Here is a 20,121-nt window from a genome sequence, read left to right as displayed (position 1 = left end):
TGAGGTGGTCAGTGAGTGGGGTGGTCGGAGGGTGAGGTGGTCAGTGAGTGAGGTGGTTGGAGAGTGAGGTGGATAGTGAGCGAGGTGATCGGGGGTCTTGTTGTATCAGGTCTGATGGGGTAGTTAGGTAGTCAACAGGAGGGTAATTGGGTCAGGTCAGGGGATAATTAGTTGGTTGTGGGGTAGTCAGGTTGGGTTGAGGGCAATATTCGGGTCATCAGTGTAACTGATTGGGGCATCAGTTATTTAATTATCCTGAAATTAGACCAGTTTTAAATCTGTCTAACATTTCCTGTGTAACTACTCAGGCAGATACATCAGGACGGTCCCAGGCTTACAATTCTAATGTGGGTGGATCCAGGGAGTTGGGGAATTGCCCAACGGAAGTTTAAAATTCTAGCACAATGCCCGTATAGTTCAATGTGTCAGGACATTCACAGTGTCCTGAAGGCCTATCAGTCATACATCTGGTCTCCAACGATCCAAGACAAAGATCTGGGCTTCCACTTTGGAGTTCAATTGCAGCAATTGGAGTTTGATGCTTTTCTCTTCAAGTGTTGTTAATATTAAGGCATTTTATGAACTTATGAAAGATTCCTGATGGAATGAGGCTGATGATGACTGGTAATTGAAAAGGTCAAATTTCACTCTTGCTTTATTAGAGTCATAGAGTTATACAGCACGGAAACAGACCCTTCAGTCCAACTCCACTGCGCCGACCACACATCCCAATCTGACGTGGTCACATTTGCCAGCATTTGGCCCATATCTGTTCATATACCCATCCAGATCCCTTTTAAATGTTGTAATTGTACCCACCTCCACCACTTCCTCTGGCAGCTCATTGCATACACGCACCACCCTCTATGTGAAAAAGCTGCCCTTCAGGTCCCTTTTAAGTCTATCCCCTCTCGCCTTAAACCTATGTCCTCTAGTTATGGACTCCCCCACCCTTGGCTATTCATTCTATCTATGCCCTTCATAATTTTAAAAAAACTTCTATAAGGTCACTCCTCAGACTCGGATGCTCCAGGGTAAAAAGCCCCAACCTATTCAGTGTGGAGCTGGAGGAACACAGTAGACCAGGTAGCATCGGAGGAGCAGGAAAGTTCACGTTTCGGGTAGGGACCCTTCTTCTCAGCCTTTCTCTATAGTTCAAACCATCTAATTCCAGCAACATGCTTGTAAATCTAAGGCCACTAAGCCCATCCAGCCTATTGTCTTCAACGTACCACCAATGTCCTTACACTGTTCCTACTAATCTGATCCAAATTTCCTGAGCAAACCAATGCCAAACCAAACACACTTCATGACGTTCACTTGAAAACATAGAAGTTTCTGTTGTCCAAGACCTTTGTCTATCCCTATAACCTGCAGCAACATCTCTGTTTAAGGGAGCATTAATTGAAATGTTGACTTAAGGTGATTGTGTAGCATTACCAATATTGGTTCAGTTTTGCTGTTGTGTATCTCTCCCTATTTCCATTGATTTCGGTGGAAGTGAGACAGGGGAGAGTAGGGTCCTGGATATCTTGAACCAGCAATTATACGGTAACGCCAATGTCCAGTCTCTCTATTGTGCCAACCATCGGTTGAACACAAGTGTACCCATGAGCAAATTGCCCTGTGGCTGTTACCTTGGCAGCAGCTGTGACAGCGGCAGTCGCTGCCACATTCAGTCCACGCCTTCCAAACTGCATCACAGCTTCATAGCTCCGATCCTTGGCTTGGCTCAAATAGTCATCAATCTCCTGTGATGAAGAGAAGGGAACGTCTGAGAAAACATTACTGATTGGGACAACAGTAAGTGGTTTACTCGTGCTGATGTGACGTTAAGCAACCCTGTTTATCTCTCTCCCCTCTGAAAAATGGGTAGATTTAGTTCAGGCGTTTTGGACCAGTCTACCAGTTTTTGGCCAAGATTGCTGCTGCAACATCTCTGCATGAAGTTGCAGGAGAGTTAATCTGTTCATCTGCCCAACCTGCCCAACCAATTCACTTGAGGCAGTATCCAATTCACGCATTGACAGATTTGAGGCTCAATGAACATTCAGGGCTCCAAATTGCTCACCGTACCACATAAAGATTCTAGGCCCTGATCCCACTCACTCTTAAAGAGCTTTCTGACATTGTATTCCACTCCCCATATGAAGAATTCAGTCCCCAATCCACTTGAAGAATCGAGCACTTGTTAAATCATTCACCGATTGGAAAATCATAGTGCATTATTTTTCAAAGCAGTTCACCCATTCCTCCTCAGTGGAACAGCCAGAGAAACCCTGAAGGAATGGACATGACCTACAATTATGGTGGATAACACCCATGGAGGTTCTAACCCTAAATCCCATCCTATGGAAACTTGAGGATAACACAGAGCATGCTGGAGAAACTCAGCAGGTCTGGCAGTATCTATGGAGAGAGAAACAGAGTTACTGTTTCCAAACCAGTATGATTCATCTTCGTACTGGACTCAAAACCTTAACTCTGTTTCTCTCTCCACAGATTCTGCCAAACCAGCTGAGCTTCTCCAGAATTCTCTGTGTTTGTTTCAGATTTCCTGCATCTGCAGTATTTTGCTTTTATTCAGAAATGTGAGGATGTTCACTGTGGTGCAGCATAGAGTCATTTACAGGACAGAAATTATGGTGGGGTGGCACGGTGGTTAGCACTGCTGCCTCGCAGTGCCAGGGACCCAGGGTCAGTTCCACGCTTGGGTGACTGTGTGGAGTTTGCACATTCTCCCCATGTCTGTGTGGGTTTCCTCCCACAGTCCAAAGATGTGTAGGCTAGGTGGATTGGCCATGCTAAATTGCCCGTAGCGCTCAGGGATGTGTAGATTAGGTGGGTTACGGGGGATGGGTTTGGGTGGGTGCTCTGAGGGTTGGTTTGGACTTGTTGGGCTGAAGGGCCTGTTTCCACACTGTAGGGATTCTATGATTTGTGATCTATGAAGTAGGTCATTTGGCTTATCATGTCCATGTTGCCTCTCCACAAATCAGTGTCCCACTTAATCATCAAGCAAAATAAACATGTCACTCAGCTACTGGGCAACACAACTATAATAACACTAAGGGTTTACAACAGGAACACAGCATGTTATTGTATATCAGGTGCCATGACCCAAGTCACATGGTCTAAAGACTTTAATATAGATCTGTATGTTTGACACAAGTGTGCTAGAAATGGAAATCATTATAATTCCAGGCCAGCAATAGTATTTGCACTGGGTGAAAATCTGACTCTTTTGTAGAAATAGTTGACTTGTTTATTTGATGGTTTTCTTCTGACTGTTCTCAACAGACGTTCTTACAATTGTGTGGTCATGCTTCTCCAGACTAATTTTAGATTTGGCAGCCTAAGGCTAGTAAACATATAACTGTTTAACTCTCAGCAGCTGTCAACAAGTTGAAGTGATATCTGGACTATATATGACATCTTTTAACCTTGCCTAGCTGGCCTTGAACCAGTATTCTGAGAATAGATAGGTTTAAGTCTTTACAAGAATAATATGTCAGACTGAGAGCCGGTAACTTCTAATAGAAGCAGCAATATTAACCAGATCAACACAGAAAAATCTAAGTTCAATATTTCTCCTTCTGTTTCTGAAACATGCCTGATCTTTACCAGCATTCAGTCCTCTGATAAATTGATCAGGATCTTTTTCTAACCTGCTCCAGCAACTATTAAATACGTCCAGACTTAAAGTGAGTTGAATAAAATCTTGGAATTCTGTTCAGCTTGGAGATATGTTTTGAGTTCCTTACCCCGTTCATGAACAAGAACAGTTTTTATACCTCACAACATTGCCATGTACATTTAAGGCTAAAAGGAAATGGCTAGATCAATATTTTCACCTTGTTTGTTTACTAAACAAATAATGGAAATAGGGCACTGTTCTGGGCTGTATGTTTATGATAACATTGCTTTATGCTTACAATCTAGTTTCTATATGTGATTTAAGTGTGGACAAACACTGTAACATTCTGGTCTGGCATGCTGTTATTTATGTTTGAATTCACATGAATCCTATGCTAAAGTGTAATTTCCAGAAATTCTTCACATTGATAAAGACAGTAGAACCTGCACCCCTTTCTTTCCAAGGCTGACAGATGATCAATCTGAGTTTGCTGATAATGCTGAGTCCATAAGGAGAACCTGCTCCTGTCAGTGCAGTTATTTTAATTGACCTGCTCATGTATGTTACAATATACCTTCAGAACAGGTAGAACCTGAACCTGGGCCAAGGGTAGGAGCACAACCACTGCACTATGCAGGCTCAGCACAAACCCAATACAGACACAGGGCGAACATGAAAACTTGACACAGACTCCAACCTGAGGCTGGAATCGAACCCAGGTCCTTGACACTGTAAGGCAGCACAGCTAACCACTGAGCCACTATGCTGACCGACTGTTGTCAGGGGCACCAGAGGTCATCAATTCAAGGAAATTGGCAAAGGAGGCAATGCTGGAAGTAGTTATGAAAACCATTGTAGGCAGGAAGTGGTTAGGATCAGAAATGCATTGCCTGGCAGTGTGATGGAGACTGATTAAATGGAACTTCAACTAAAGCAAATGAGATAACTATCTGAAACAAAAATTAGGGAAAAAGACAAGGAGTAGGAGAGCTGCTCTTGCAAACATGGTCACAGTGGGCTGACTCGCCTTGTTTTGTGCTGCACCTATTCCATGATGATTTGATAATTAGAGTGTTTTGAGGTACCCAGCTGTAAAAGAATATCAAAGGCAGAATTTTACAGGCCTCTTCTCAAATCTCCCAGATCTGGTTGCAAGCTGACTCAGATCTGGGTGGGGGGAAGTGTGAATTGAAATCAGGTGCTCTCTCCAAGGTCTGGGCCTCCATGGTTTCTCCTTTTTAAATTGATCTTCATGGTCTTCTTCAAGACCAACTGGTCTTCAAAGCACAGCTCCACATGGTCTCATCACCCTCCCTTCCCCCAACATGCTGGGTCTCCCTTTCCTTTCTCACCACAAGACCCTACACCTTTTTCCATCCTGTGGCTTGTAGTTCCAGCCATCACCACCAATCCTGGTAGCGCTGCTGAGATTACAAAGTTGTCAGCCAATCTGATTGGCCAGCAGCTGTCTTGGACGAGAGATCTATGCAAGTGAGCAATGGAAAGGCAGTCTCCAAACGACTTAACGTTCCTTGTGCATCCCTGATCTCTTCTGTGCTGGAACTGGGAACAAATCTCTGCCACAGTACTCAATGGAGTTGAGGAGAAGAGGACCTTACCTTTGAATAACTGAAGATGTTTGCTACTAGAGAAATGAGAGAGCTAGAAACACCCTACTCTACTCTGTATATAAGCTTGTATCTGTTTGATTCATCATATCTGGCTAATCCATGTTTGAATGTGAAGGAGGAATTTGCACAAATTGCTGCGCAGAGTGTTTAAGCAAAATAATGTTAACCCTGGCCGACTCATACAGTGAATTATGGAAAATGAACAACTCCTCCATTCAGACTTCAACACCACATGAATACTTTGTGCAGTTTTGGTCTCCTTATTTATGGAAGGATATCAATGAGTCAGAGGTGGTTCAGAGGAGGTTTACTACATTGATACTTGGAAAGACAGGGTTGATTTTTGTTGAAAAAATAGATCGACTAGACTAGTTTTCACTAGAGCTTAGCAGAATGATGGGTGATCCGATTGAAGTATATGAGACCCTAAATGGTCTTGACAAGGTGGACACGGAGAGGATACTTAGTTTTGTGGGTGAGTCCAGAATTGGGAACACTGTCTTAAAATGGGGTGTCACCTTTTTAGGTAGAGATGAGAAGAAATTTGTTTCTGTTACAGGATTATGTACTTTTGGAACCCTGCCTCAGGTTAGATGGGTGAAGAACATTCCCGATATTGGGGAAGTCCAGAACTTGAGGTCACAGTCTAAGAATAAGGGGTAAGCCATTCAGGACTGAGAGGGGGAAGAATTCCTTCACTCAGAGAGTTGAGAACCAGTGGAATTCTCTGCCACAGAAAGCTGTTGGGGCCAGTTCATTAGATATATTCAAGAGGGAGCTGGACGTGGCCCTTGAGGCTAAAGGGATCAAGGGGCATAGAGAGAAAGCGGGAGTGGGATACTGAAATTGCATCATCAACCATGATTGTACTGAATGGTGGTGCAGGCGCAAAGGGCCGAATGGCCTACTCCTGCAACTATTTTTTACGTTTCTATGTTTCTACATGTTTGTAACCAGTGCAAGCCCTTTAGGACCCTGATGAAGTGCAGAAAGCTGAATAGAGTTGAGAACAAGTCACAAACCACACCTTGTGAAAAACCCAGTGCAGGAGATTCATGGCTTTGATCAGCCTGGGCCAGCCTATACCACATCTTCACAAACCAATGTCAATACAGATACCCAATACACAAATGGAAAATTAAAAACTCTGCAGTCTGAGAACCTAGAACAACTCAATGTCAGTCTCATAAATATGAAGGAGACATTGCACTCTATTACTGGGCCCGAATGACATGGCTTGCTCTCAGGGGATGTTTATGTTTTTGAAAGGAATTGACTGGGTGGCTAGACAGAACTATTTCCTATGCTGTGGAATTCCAGAATATGGAAGCATAAGCGTGAAAAAAGTGCTGTCGATGCTAGGTCATCCGAAAATTTCAAAACTGTGATCGATAGGTTTTAGTAGGTGAGGGTATAAAGAGTTATGGATCCAAAGATGTGGGTAAGATCTAATTGACAAACATAACAGGTTCATGGGGCTGAATGGCCTACTCCCATTCCTCTGAGTCTAGTAGAAATTTTCAGCGAGAAAGGCAGTGCTTAAAGGTCCAGCTTAATAACTTAATTAACCAAATGTGTTGTAAACATAGTTATGTCATAACTTTTCTCACCTGCTCTTTGGAAGAGAGAGTTGGATGTACAAACTTCCTGTAGAGAACGCTGGAGCCTTTTGTGTAAGGGGAGAGCAGCCAAATAACAAATGCAATTTTAAGTTCATAATAAAATGGAAACCTGTGGGGACAAACAGAGGAGCATCTTGTGATGTACAGTCCACACACAACCAGACCAGCTTGCAAAACATTGCAAAACAGAAAGAAATAAACAGACGACCTTCAAGCAAAGTTAGATGCTTGCTATTTTAGCCCAATCTCACATTGATACACTCTCAAGGGTATGTTTAACCCTGAGTGGGTTTCATGTGGACAAGAGAATGGGGAAAATAAACATCCCCATTAGCAGAATCAGCAGGCTGTGGTCAATGGCCTGCCCAATACTCACTTTGAATAATGTAGGTTGAATAATGACAGGCAGCATAGATTCGTACAAGGTAAATTGCTTGATCAACGGAGCAGATTGAAGCAGTAGAGTGGACTGACAAAAGAAGTGTAGTGATTGATGCTCAAGATGCTACATAGAAAGCTTGTTGGTTTAAAAAGAGTGAACTCATATTAAGGGGAAAGTGGCATGATAGGAAATTGTTTAAAGGGCAGAAAACACCGAGCAACAGTTAATGATGTTTTCAGACTGAAGGGATATAAACATTAGGGTGCCCTGGGATCAAGTGCAACAGTGCTCTTCTTAATCTTCATGTGTAAATGAACTGGACTTTGGTTTCAGGACATAATATCAATATTTGCACATGGCACAAAGTAGGGGATGTGTATAACTAACCGTGGAGAAACTGTAGGCGGCTTCAGAAGGACATAGGTTACAGGCAAACAAACAACAAATTAAATTTAGCAAAGAGAAATGTTAGCTGTCACACTTTAAGAAATATATCCAAATTGATAAAACTTTACAAGGTTATAAAAGCAAAAAGTGTCTCGCAGACAAACAAATCTTTAAACATAGCAGCATAAGTTGATAACGCTGCAAAAAAGAAACATATATTTCTGCTATGTTTAATAAATATGGATATCAAATATATACAGAAAGAGGTAATGCTATCAATCTTTGTTGGATGGAATATTTTGGTGGGCACTTTTGGAAAAATGTCATGTCCACAGGAAAGATTCACCAGGATAGGACAATGGACCAAAAGCTTTAATATTAGAACAGACTAAGGAAATTGGGATATTTATCATTATTAGCAAATAAAACAATTTCCAAAGGACAAGAAAAGAGGGCAGGACAGTGGAGTTGAGGTATAAGGTCAGTCATGAAGCTATTGAATGATGGAAACCAAAAGAACTGCAGATGCTATAAATCAGGAAGGGTCACCGGACCCAAAACATTAACTCTGTTTTCTCCTTCACAGATGCTGCCAGACCTGCTGAGCTTTTCCAGCAACTTTGTTTTTGTATTGAATGATGGAGCTGGCCTGAGCAGCCATATGACTTAATCCTATTCCTTATGTTTAAATTAAGTTTAACAGAAGGAGATGCAGGTCAAATACTGTATCATTAGCTTGTTTTTTCTATTTCCCACTTCAAGCATCCCCAGGATCTGTATATATTACATTAGCAATGGGTAATAAACATAAAGTTTTGTTCTGCAGCGCCCTACCTGGAGCTGATTGGCACTGTCCAAATTCATTTCACTTTGGAATCTTACAGCAAGTAGATATTCAACCCATCATCCTGTGCTAATTTGGACTCTGATCCCAGGAGTGAAGGGCAAGATCTAACCATACTTTTGAGATATTTTATACAATTAACCTGTTCTGAGATGTTATTACACACCTCTAGAGCAGGTGGGCCTTGAACCCTCCTGCTCCAGAAATAGAGACACTACCACAACATCAAGGACACCTACAGGGCACAAGTCAGGTGTGTGATGGATTTGCCTGGATGGGTGCAATTCCGACAACAACCAAGAAGTTTGATACCATCGAAGATAAAGCAGTCCACTGAATTGGCACCACATCCACAAAAGCTCAGTAGCAGCATTGTGTACCATCTACAAGATGGACTGCAGAAATTCACCAAGGCTCCTTCAACAACACTTCAGAATGACAACCTAGGTCCAAGACTCTTACTTTTGCTTCAGTCTTTGGGATGAGATGTTAAACTGAGGGCCTGCCTGTCCATTCAGATGGATGATTAAGATTCCACAGCACTATTTTATAAATCATGAGATCACAAGGTCATTGAGCCAGCTCCATCATTCAATACAATCATAGCTAATATGATTGTGGCATTAATAGAACTTTCCTGTCTGCCCACCATAACCCCTGACTACTTTGTTAATAACAAACTCTACTTGGTCTTGAGTATATTCAATGACACAGCCTCCAACGCCCTTTATGGAAGAGAATTTCAAAGACTAAGAGAAAATAAATTCTTTCTCATCTCTATCTTAAATCGGTGGTGCCTTAGTTTTAAACAGTGTGCCCTAATTCTAATTTCTGCCAAGAGGGAAAACATCTCTGATCATCAAACCGGTCAAGCCCCTGGTATGAACTGCCTGTAGAACGCGCAAAACAACACTTTTCACTGTATCCCAGTACTTGTGACAACAATAACTCAAACTCAAAAGATCACCTCTGCTTTATCTAAACAGTAATGAATATAGAGTCACAGAGTCATATAGCATGGAAACAGACCCTTCGGTCCAAATAGTCCACGCTGACCATGTTACCAAACTAAACTAGTCCCACCTGCCTGCGTTTAGCCTATATCCCTCCAAATCTTTCCTATTCATGTACTTAGCCAAATATCTTTTAACCGCTGTAACTGTATCTGCATCCATCACTTCCTCTGACAGTTCATTCCACACACGAACCATCCTCTGTATAAAAAAGTTGCCCCTCATGGCCTTTATAAATCTTTCTCCTCTCACCTTAAAAATACACCCCTGGTTTGAACTCCCCCACCCTAGGGAGAAGACCCTTGTCATTCACCTTATCCATGCCCCTCATGATTTATTAAACCTCAATAAGGTCAGCCCTTAACTTCCTACACTCCAGTGAAAAGATTCCCAGCATATCCAGAAATTTTTATAACTCAAACCCTCCACTCCCAGCAACATCCTGATAAATCATTTCTGAACCCTCTCCAATTTAATAATATCCTTCCTATAACAGGGCAACCAGAACTGCACAGAGTACTTCAGAAGAGGTCTCACCAATGTCCTGTACAATCTCAACATGATGTCCCAAATCAGCCAATAATTATCCCTTAAACACATCACAAAAGTAGATTATCACATTATCACATGTCATTATCACATTTCTGTTGCTTTTCTTGCAGTACAACAGTGGCTACTATTCAACAGTAAATCACTGGATGCAAAGTGTTTTGCAATATCCTGTAGACATGAGAGGTGCTATATTAATGCAACTTTTACTTTTCTTTTTTGGTCAGGCTGCACTAGTTGCTGAAGCTTTCTAGCCAGGAACTTTACTGTCCACCAGTATTTCAACCACTCCTGTAAAAGCAGATTGGATCACTACACTGTGAGTTGGATTTATTTCTTAAAACAAAATGTGCTGTCTATTGGACGCAACAAAAATCAAATTTAGTGCTGAGGTTTGTTATTAGTGCTTCATAAGCAGTGCAGAGGTCTATATATTTCACCACTGGCACATGACACATTTCCACAATCTGTGCTGGATTACAACAATAAAACAATACTGTGCCTTACCAGGAAAGAAACAGATCTGTGAAGGTTTCTGCCGTGGTGAACAGTGCAAATATAATCCAGTACATCATCCATTTTACCTGGTTCGAGAAATAATAAAAAAAAAATTGATAAAGCTACATTTTGCCAAACATACAAAAACAGAAGTGGAATTTGTGCCACAAACTGTTCTAAACATTAGTAAGTCAGATACCCATGACCTTTCTTAATGCATTTAGGCAAAATGGGAGCTATTGATACAGTCATCCTTTAATACCCAACCCTAATAGGCCTTGAGAGATCGGTAGTGAACTGCCTTATGAACCACACCGGTCTATTCTGTGAAGATGCTCTCAGAGAACAATTGAGAAAAGGCAGTTCCAGGACTTTGGCACACCAACAATGAAAGATCAGTGATATAATTCAGATTCAGGATGTTCACATGGAGGGAACCTGCTTCCCTGCAGCTTCTGTTCTTGTCCTTCTATATGATAGAGCTTGCATGTTTGAGAGGCTAACATGTGTTCAGCATAAAATTGATCGGAAAATAGTGACAGGATCGAACAGAGACAACATGAATTTATGGAAGGGAAACTGTACTTGACAAATCTACTTGAATATTTCAAGGGTGCAACTTGTAGAATTAATAAGGAGGATCCAGTGGATGTGGTTTATTGGACTTTCTGAAAGCTTTTGGTAAGATCCCCATATAAAAGATTAGCATTTAAAACTAACAGGATTGGGATAGTGTACTGACATAGATAGAGATAACAAGGTGTAGAGCTGGATGAACACAGCAGGCCAAGCAGCATCAGAGGAGCAGAAAGGCTGACGTTTCGGGCCGAGACCCTTCTTCTGAAGATATCTCTGGATATCTCAGACTCCAGCATCGGCAGTTCTTACTATCTCTCGCCATAATTCACAATACTCTTTAACTACAGCATCACAGGAGCATAGAACCTCTACAGCACAGGAAAAGGCCATTTGGCCTTAGCTCCTACTCTGACTATCCAAAGTAACAATTTATCTAGTGCTACTCCCCAGCCTTCTGCCCATATCTGAGCAATATTCATCTTTTTCAGATAATTGTCCAATTCCTTCTTAAGTGGCTACACCAGACCTGAACTATTCGCTGTGTGAAAGAGTCACTTTTCATGTCTTCACTGCTCCCTTTGCCAATTTCCTTAAATGAGTGCTCTCTAATGTTCAATCCTTCCACCAACTCCTATGATCTTCCAAACTGTTTTTCCCTATCTACTCCATTCGGGCCTCTCAATGATTTGGAACACCTCAATCAAATCTGCTCTCAACTTCCTTTTCTGTGAGAGAACAGTCACAATGTCTCCAAACTATCTATGTAACTGAAGTACCCCTTTTCTGGAACCTTCTCGTGAATTTTTCTGCAATTACTTTTTAAAACCTTCACATCTTTCTGAAAATGTGGTACCAAGAACTGGACACAATTCTCCAGTTGAGGCTGAGCCAGTGTTCCATACTAGTCTGGTATAACTTTCTTGTCTTTGTACACCATTCCAACCACAAAATGCCTTAGCAACTCCCTATGGCTTCTTCAACAGTGCCTTCCAAAATGTGTGACATCTGCACTCTATGAGGAAAGGAATAGCAGATGCATGGGAACAGCATCTCATGTATGTTCCCCTTGAAGCCACCAGCTATCCTCACTAAGAACAATATCATCATTCCTTCAGTGATGCTTGGTCAAAATGCTGGAACTGTCTTCCTAATAGTGCTGTGGGGATAACAAAGCCCCTGGATAGCAGCGATTCAAGGGGACAGCTCACCACCACCCTCTCAAAGGCAACTAGAGATGGACATTAAATGATGACAGAAATGCTTAAATCCCATAAACTAATCTGAATATTTAACTGTTCAAAGTTTAAATTGCATGTCAGGATTCCACCAAGATGATAGCCTCACCTTGACTATTCATCATCTCGCTAATTTGCAGCTAAGGATTTTCCAGATCACTGCTATAAGGGATGCATAGCTAAGCCATGGGAGAAACAGTTCTGTAAGGTGAGTTGGAAGCAGGGGCTTGGCACTTTAACATTGCACCTGGTGCCTCCTGCCCTTCACAACCCCCACCTCATCCCAGTAAGTCTCCCACCAGCTGCCTTATGTCCTCGTGTTCAAGTCTGTCCCTTTTCCTGCAGGTGAAATAGTCTTTAGTGAAGCCCTCACAGATGCCAAAATCTGTACGATTTCAGCATTCAGTACCGAGGAATGAACAGTTCACCTCTTGCTCTGCTGATAGCACAGGGGCTGCAGGATATAGAAGTGTTAAGAAAATGCAGAGAAAGATTCGTAATTGCTTAAAGGTAAATTACATAATGTTAGAACATTAAACTTCGGTTTTGTTTGGAGCGCATACATATTATTTATTTCTACTACAACACAGAACATAGAACATAGAACGGTACAGCACAGGATGAGCTCTTTGGCCCACGATGTTGTGCCGAACATGACGCCAAATTAAACTAATCTCTTCTGCCTGCCCTTGGTCCATATCCCTCCAATCCTTGCATATTCATGTGCTTATCTAAAAGTTTCTTAAATGGCCCTATCACATCTGCCTCTACCACCACCCCTGGCAGCGTGTTTCAGACTCCTACCACTCTCTGTGTAAAAAACGTGCCCCTTACATCTCCTTTGAACTTTTCCCTTCTCACCTTAAATGCATGCCCCCTAGTTTTAGACATTTCAACTCTGGCAAAATGATTCTGACTATAACCCAATCTCATAATTTTACAGACTTCTATCAAGTCTTCCCTCAGCTTCCGCCGCTCCAGAGAAAACAACCCGAGTTGCTGTGTTTCTCCAGCTCCACTCTGTGTTATCTCTGACTACTGTGTTCCTCCGGCTCCACACTGTATTATCTCTATGGTGTTCCTCCAGCTCCACACTGTGTTATCTCTGACTACTTGTTCCTCCGGCTCCACACTGTGTTATCCCTACTGTGTTCCTCCAGCTCCACACTGTATTATCTCTGATGCTGTGTTCCTCCAGCTCCACACTGTGTTATCTCTGACTCTAGCATTGGCAGTTCTTACTATCTCCGAGTTTTTCTAGCCTCTCCTTATAGCTCATACCGTCTAATCCAGACAGCATCCTGGTAAACCTCTTCTGCGCACTCTCCAAAGCCTTCACATCCTTCCTGTAATGTGGCTACCAGAACTGAATGCAATATTCTAACTGTGGCCTTACCAAAGTCTTATAAAGTTGCAACATGACATCCTGACTCTTGTACTCAATTCCCCAACTAATAAAGGTAAGTATGCCATATACCTCTTTATCAACCTATGTACTTAGAACACAGAACAGCACAGCACAGTACAGGCCCTTCGGCCCACGACATTGTGCTGAACTTTAACCCTAAACCTAAGGTCTATCTAACCTCCACCGCTACTATCATCCATATGCCTATCTAATAGCCGCTTAAATGCCCCTAATGAGGCCGACTCCACTACACTCTCCGGCAATGCATTCCATGCCCCTACCACTCTCTGAGTAAAGAACCTACTTCTGACGTCTCCCCGATATCTACCTTCTTTCACTTTAAAACTATGTCCCCTCGTAAAAGCTACCTCCACCCTAGGAAAAAGTCTCTGGCTGTCTACTCTATCTATACCTCTGATCATTTTGTACACCTCTATCAAATCACTTGTGTGACCACTTTCAGGGACCTATAGATTTGAACCCCAGGATCCCTCTGCACATCGTGCTGTTCAAAGTCCTGCCATTAACATAGAATCCCTACAGTGTGGAAACAAGCCCTTCAGCCCAACAAGTCCACATCGACCCTTGGAGCATCCCACCCAGACCCATCCCCCTATAACCCACACACCCCTGAACACTACGGGCAATTTAGCATGGCCAATCCACCTAGCCTGCATCTTTGGACTGTGGGAGGAAACCCACGCAGATACGGGGAGAATTTGCAAACTCCACACAGACAGTCACCTGAGGCTGGAATCGAACCTGGGTCCCTGGCTCTGTGAGGCTGCAGTGCTAACCACTGAACCACTGTGCCGCCCCAACTGTATACTATAACTGTACACTTTTCCTTAACATATGATCTCCCAAAGTGCAGCACCTCACACTTACCCAGAATAAACTCCATCTGCCATTTCTCAGCCCACATCTGCAACTGATCTATATCCTGCTGCATTCTTTGACAACCTTCTACACTATCCACAACTCCATTGATCTTTGTATTGTCTGCAAACTTACTAACCCACCCATCTACATTTTCATCCAAGTCATTTATGTAGATCACAAACAGCAGAGGTCCCAGTACGGATCCCTGCGGAACACCACTAGTCATCGACCTCCAGCCTGAAAAACACCCTTCCACCACTACCCTCTGCCTTCTATGGTCAAGCCAATTCTGAATCCACGCAACTAGGTAGACAACATCCGCTTCTCAACTCTCATCGATCACCTTTGTCATCTCCTTGAAAAATTCAATCGAGTTAGTAAGACATGACCTGCCCTGCACAAAGCCATGCTGACTGTCCCTAACTAGGGCATGTTTTTCCAAATGCATGTAAATCCTATCCCTAAGAATTCTTTCCAATAGCTTCCCAACCACCAATGTGAGACTCACTGATCTATAGTTTCCTGGATTGTCCCTATTTCCCCAAGTTCCCATTTTGATTGCTACTTGACATGTGATTGTCTCAGTTATGATGAATAGTAAGACAGGAACTGACACCAAGACCTGGGGACGGCTTCTTTATAGTATTCTTAATTCGAGCTGTAGGAGGGACTAGTGGCTTTAGCATGTACTTTTCAGATGGTGGATTGATGGAACCTAAGTGATGCTCAAGTAATAGTGAGGGCATTGAGGTGACCAATGGTAGTTTGAGTGCCATTATTAGTGCTTTGACCACATCAGGTTTTGCCTCTGCCTAGGGACGGTCTGAGGAGGTTGTGCGCTCTGTGTCTTGTTCCTCCTACACACCTCAACATGATGCTGAACAAAGCACAGTACAATCCTGGAGACCCAGGTCTGTGCAGGAAGCCGAAAACTTGCTCAGTCATTCACCTGGCTGGCAAGGAGCTGTCCTTGCAATGCTCCTGGCCCCAGTCTGTGAGTTTCTCATGGGCATCACTTGTTTCTGATCAACCAGTTAATAACTCTGCTTCAAAGTGGTAAGAGGCCAGGAAGAGCTGATTAGAGCAAAACAAAAACATAACGAAAGCTTCCCAGAAGTCTTCAGCACTCATATTGTCTTGTGGTTGCACATTGATGGAGATGACATTCCTGGATGATCTCTGGGTGCCTTAAATGCTACTTTAGTGCAATCAGTGATAGCCTACAGCCCTGGGAGAAGCCAGCTCATACCACAGACCTGACAGACTGCTCTAACTGACCGGTATCATCAGCTGCTGACCCTGGCAAAAAGCCATCCGTCATCCATTCCACAAATGTTTGGTGTGCTGACTGGAAGATAATACAAATATCTCCAACAAGAGCCCTGGAAGGATCCAATGGTAAAGTAAGTGAGAGCAGCATTGACTTTGACACTACAGGTAAGGTGTGATCAAAATATCCACTTGGCAGCAGGGCTTGTTGCAGTAGCCTGCCACCAGTTGATGTGACAGACACTCCAAATCTCCTGTGATCTGGCATGTTGAGTAGCTTAATTCTCTGTCTGTTCACTCTGTCATTTTACAACATTCATTCCTGGCAACGTGGGAATCACTGGCATGGTCAGTGTTCATTGTCTACTTAACCTTGAGAAGGTTGCTGGGTGCTGTGAACTACACATCTTAATGCTCATTCCCTCTCCATGTTGGGTGCTCCTGTTGACACTGTTGGTGGTGACTGGCTGTTTGAGTTCTGATCTGAGCGCTGAAGTAAAACAGTGCAATGGCTTCCATCAATGTTCCCTTTAACTCTGAATCGCACTGTCACTTGGTCAGATCAGACAGCCATTCATCCCACTGATTCTTTGCCAGGTCTTTTAGTTTGTTTTGTGCAAACAGGTTGTCACAATGTGTGATTCCTTTAAGACTGATTCTGAGGGAGAACATTGTCCTTTGCACTAATTTGACAGATCAGAACTCCAAATTGGTGGTTCAAAGGAGACTCTGTAGCTCAGTGGTAGAGTGTCTAGCTCTGAATTAGCAGGCCTGGGTTCAGGTCCCATGTGGTCCAGAGACACACAGCATAGAAACAGGCCCTTTGGCCTACAATGTCCACGCTGACCAACAAGCACCAAACTAAACGAATCCCATTTACCTGCTGTGGGTCCGCAGCCTACTATGCACTGACATTTTGCATGGTCATCAGATGCTTCTTACCATGTTGTGACAGTACCTGCTTTCACCACCTTCTCAGGCAGCATGTTCCATACAGCTAGAAAAAAAATCCTCAGATTTCCTCTAAACCACTTTCTCCTTACATTAAATCTGTGTCCTCTGGCCTTAGACACCTCTGCCTTGGGGAAAAGATTCTCACAATCTACTCTGTCTCTCCCTCTCATTATTTTGAATACCTGAATCAGATCCCCCTTCAGCTTCTTCTGTTCCAAGGGAAACAAACCTAGCCTATCCAGTCTCTCCTCACATGGAAACTTTCCATCCCAGGCAACATAATGGCGAACCCCCTCTGCAACCTTTCCAGAGCAATCACATCCTTCTGATAGTGTGGTGACCAGAGCTGCACATAGTATACTGTCTGCAGCCTGACCAATGTTTTATAAAGCTGTAACAAGACTTCCTTGCTCCTCTGTTCTGTGCCCTGGCTAATGAAGGTAAGCGTCCAGTATGCCTTCTTCACCACCCTGTCTACCCATGCTGACACCTTCAGGGATCTATGAACTTGTACACCAAGGTCTCTTTGTTCTTCAGTACTGCCTGGGAACCTACCATTCATTTTATATCTCCTTCCCTTATTAGACTTCCCAAAATGCATCACCTCACACTTATCAAGATTAAATTCCACCTGCCATTGCTTTGCCCAACTTACCAACTGATTGACATCAGACTGTAACCTAAGGCTCTCCTCCTCACGATCAATAACTTTGCATGTCATCTGCAAACTTACTAATTATTCCTTCCACATTTTATCCAAATTGTTAATGTACTTAGCAAACAGCAAGGATCCCAGCACCAATCCCTGTGATACACCATGAGTCACAGGCTCCAATTACAAAAATATCCCTATATCATCATTCACTGCTTCCTATTTGCAAGCTAATTTTGGATCCAGTTTGCCAACTTGCCTTAGATTTCATGGGCTCTTACCTTTTGGACCAACCTTCCATGTGGGACCTTGTCAAAGGCCATCCTGAAGTCCCTGTAAACCATGTCAAGTGCACTGCCTTTATTGATATGTATATAGTCATCTTTTTGAAAACTCAATTAAATTAGTAAGACTGTCCCGTCAAAAAATCCATGCCGACTATCCCTGATAAATCTCTGCCTTTCTAAGTGTTGATTAATCCGCTATCTCAGAATTTTTTCAATTTCCCTACCACTGATATCAGACTAACTGGTCTATAACTATCTTGCCTATCCTGCTGCCTTTCTTGAACAAAGGAATCACAGTAGCTATTCTCCAGTCATCTGGCACGTCACATGTAGCCAGTGAAGTATTAAATATCTCCTCCAGGGCCCCAGCAATCTCCTCTCTTGCCTCCCATAGCAGCGTGGGGCACATCTCATCAAATCCTGGGATTTATGCACCTGTATGCTGGCTAAAACATCTAATACCTCCTCCTTATTAATGTTAAGGTGCGCTAGAACGTCACCATCCCAACTGAAATCCCCATTTACAATGTCTTTCTCCTCTGTGAAGTATCCATTTAAGACCTTGCCCACATCCTCTTACTCCACGCAGTTTGCCCGTCTTCTTTCCTCGGATGGTGATGGCTAGCACGAGGGAACATAGCTTTAAATTGAGGGGTGATAGATATAGGACAGATGCCAGAGGTAGGTTCTTTACTCAGAGAGTAGTAAGGGCGTGGAATGCCCTGCCTGCAAAAGTAGTAGACTTGACAACTTTAAGGGCATTTAAATGGTCATTGGATAAACATATGGATGATAATGGAATAGTTTAGGTTAGATGGCCTTCAGATTGGTTTCACAGGTCGGCGCAACATCGAGGGCCGAAGGGCCTGTACTGCGCTGTAATGTTGTATGTTCTTGCCTGCTCCTCACAGTCTTCCTCCACAGGTCAATTACCTCACTTAAAGGACAATTCTTCATTACTGACCACAGGTTTCAGCCTCAACAGTCAGGTCAATGTTCCATTTCTCTTATGAACCCTCAAGGCAAAGACTCTTTCTCTCTCACCACTTCACCTGACATACCCAGTTCCTGTGGCAGTTATCACTGAAACCACTGGCTGATTCTCCAACTTCAACAGTCCAAAGATGTGCGGGTTAGTTGGATTGGCCATGCTAAATTGTCCATAGTGTCTAGGGATGTGCAGGCTAGGTGGATTAGCCATGGAAAATGCAAGGTTACAGGGATAGGGTGGGTGAGATGCTCTTCAGAGGGTTGGTATGGACTCGATGGGCTGAACGGCCTGCTTCCACACTGTAGGGATTCTATGATGATGAACTTCTTTTAGCCCAGGATTAAAGAGGCCAGTTATGGAACTCACACTGTCAGTTCAGTAGAGGTGAGTGACTGAACGTGGCTACACCGAAACATTCACTTACCCCTGAACCACCAGCTTTGAGAAATTTCCAGAAAAAATGTAGTCACTTATGATGTGTTGGTCAGTTGTAAACTCAGCTCATTTTTCACAAGATTTATTTCTGTATGCCTACTTTTCTCCCGTAAAATTTGTGAATTATTAAACCCTGTCCATGGCACATTTGTCAAACTAATGCAGCCATTGTTCATCGATGATGGTGCACAGCAGCACAGAGGAGATGTCACTACCTTTCTCTATTCCACAATGATCTTTGAAGTAGGCTTTGAGCATCCTCCTAATTATTAAAACCCAAGCTTAACATAATCAAAGATAGTAGGAACTGCAGATGCTGGAGGGGTCTAGGCCCGAAACGTCAGCCTCTCTGCTCCTATGATGCTGCTTGGCCTGCTGTGTTCATCCAGCCCTGCACCTTGTTGTCTCTTAACATAATCAAACCTGAATTATCTGATAATTTCTCATACAGAACTTAAAATATCGCTACTCAAAGCTTTTTGACCTGCAATCATCAGGACCAAAACTCAACTAAAGCCACCTTTGGAAAGGAAACAGTTTATACAGCATAAGGAGAAGGTGCTGTTTGAACAGATTGATAGAACAATTAGCAAAACTCTAAGATGACTGGCAAAGGAACTGTGAGCTGGGTAAGGAGAACATTTTCCTGCAGCAAATTTGAGTTTGATGGTCAGTGGTAAAGCAGCTCTGATGCCTACAGAGATGTAACACACTCTTATGGTATGCTTTCTCCTTTTCCTGATGATTGCTTAAGTCAGGAAAGAAAACATCTGCAAGGTAATGGGCAAAGATTGGGGGAGTGCATTTGTTTGGATTTTTTTTACAGAGCTGACACTCCTTCTGTGCTGAGATAGTAGGAACTGCAG

At 43.0% G+C, this 20,121-nt stretch overlaps 1 protein-coding gene across 1 annotated transcript in view; it reads right to left on the bottom strand.

Moving 5' to 3' along the window:
* Positions 1–10,643, bottom strand: part of reep1 (receptor accessory protein 1) — a 37,586-nt gene extending 26,943 nt beyond the window's left edge. The window contains exons 1-3 of the mRNA XM_048598228.1: positions 10,573–10,643; positions 6,879–6,999; positions 1,638–1,751 (exon numbers count right to left, since the gene is read on the bottom strand). Coding sequence (XP_048454185.1) covers positions 1,638–1,751; positions 6,879–6,999; positions 10,573–10,640 — 303 coding nt within the window. The 5' untranslated portion in view covers positions 10,641–10,643. The remainder of the gene's footprint in view (positions 1–1,637; positions 1,752–6,878; positions 7,000–10,572) is intronic.
* Positions 10,644–20,121: the final 9,478 nt, after the last annotated feature.

This window comes from Rhincodon typus, chromosome 1 (genome assembly GCF_021869965.1).
Source record: "Rhincodon typus isolate 14 chromosome 1, sRhiTyp1.1, whole genome shotgun sequence".
NCBI lineage: Eukaryota > Metazoa > Chordata > Chondrichthyes > Orectolobiformes > Rhincodontidae > Rhincodon > Rhincodon typus.
This window is presented reverse-complemented; position numbering and strand designations above follow the sequence as displayed.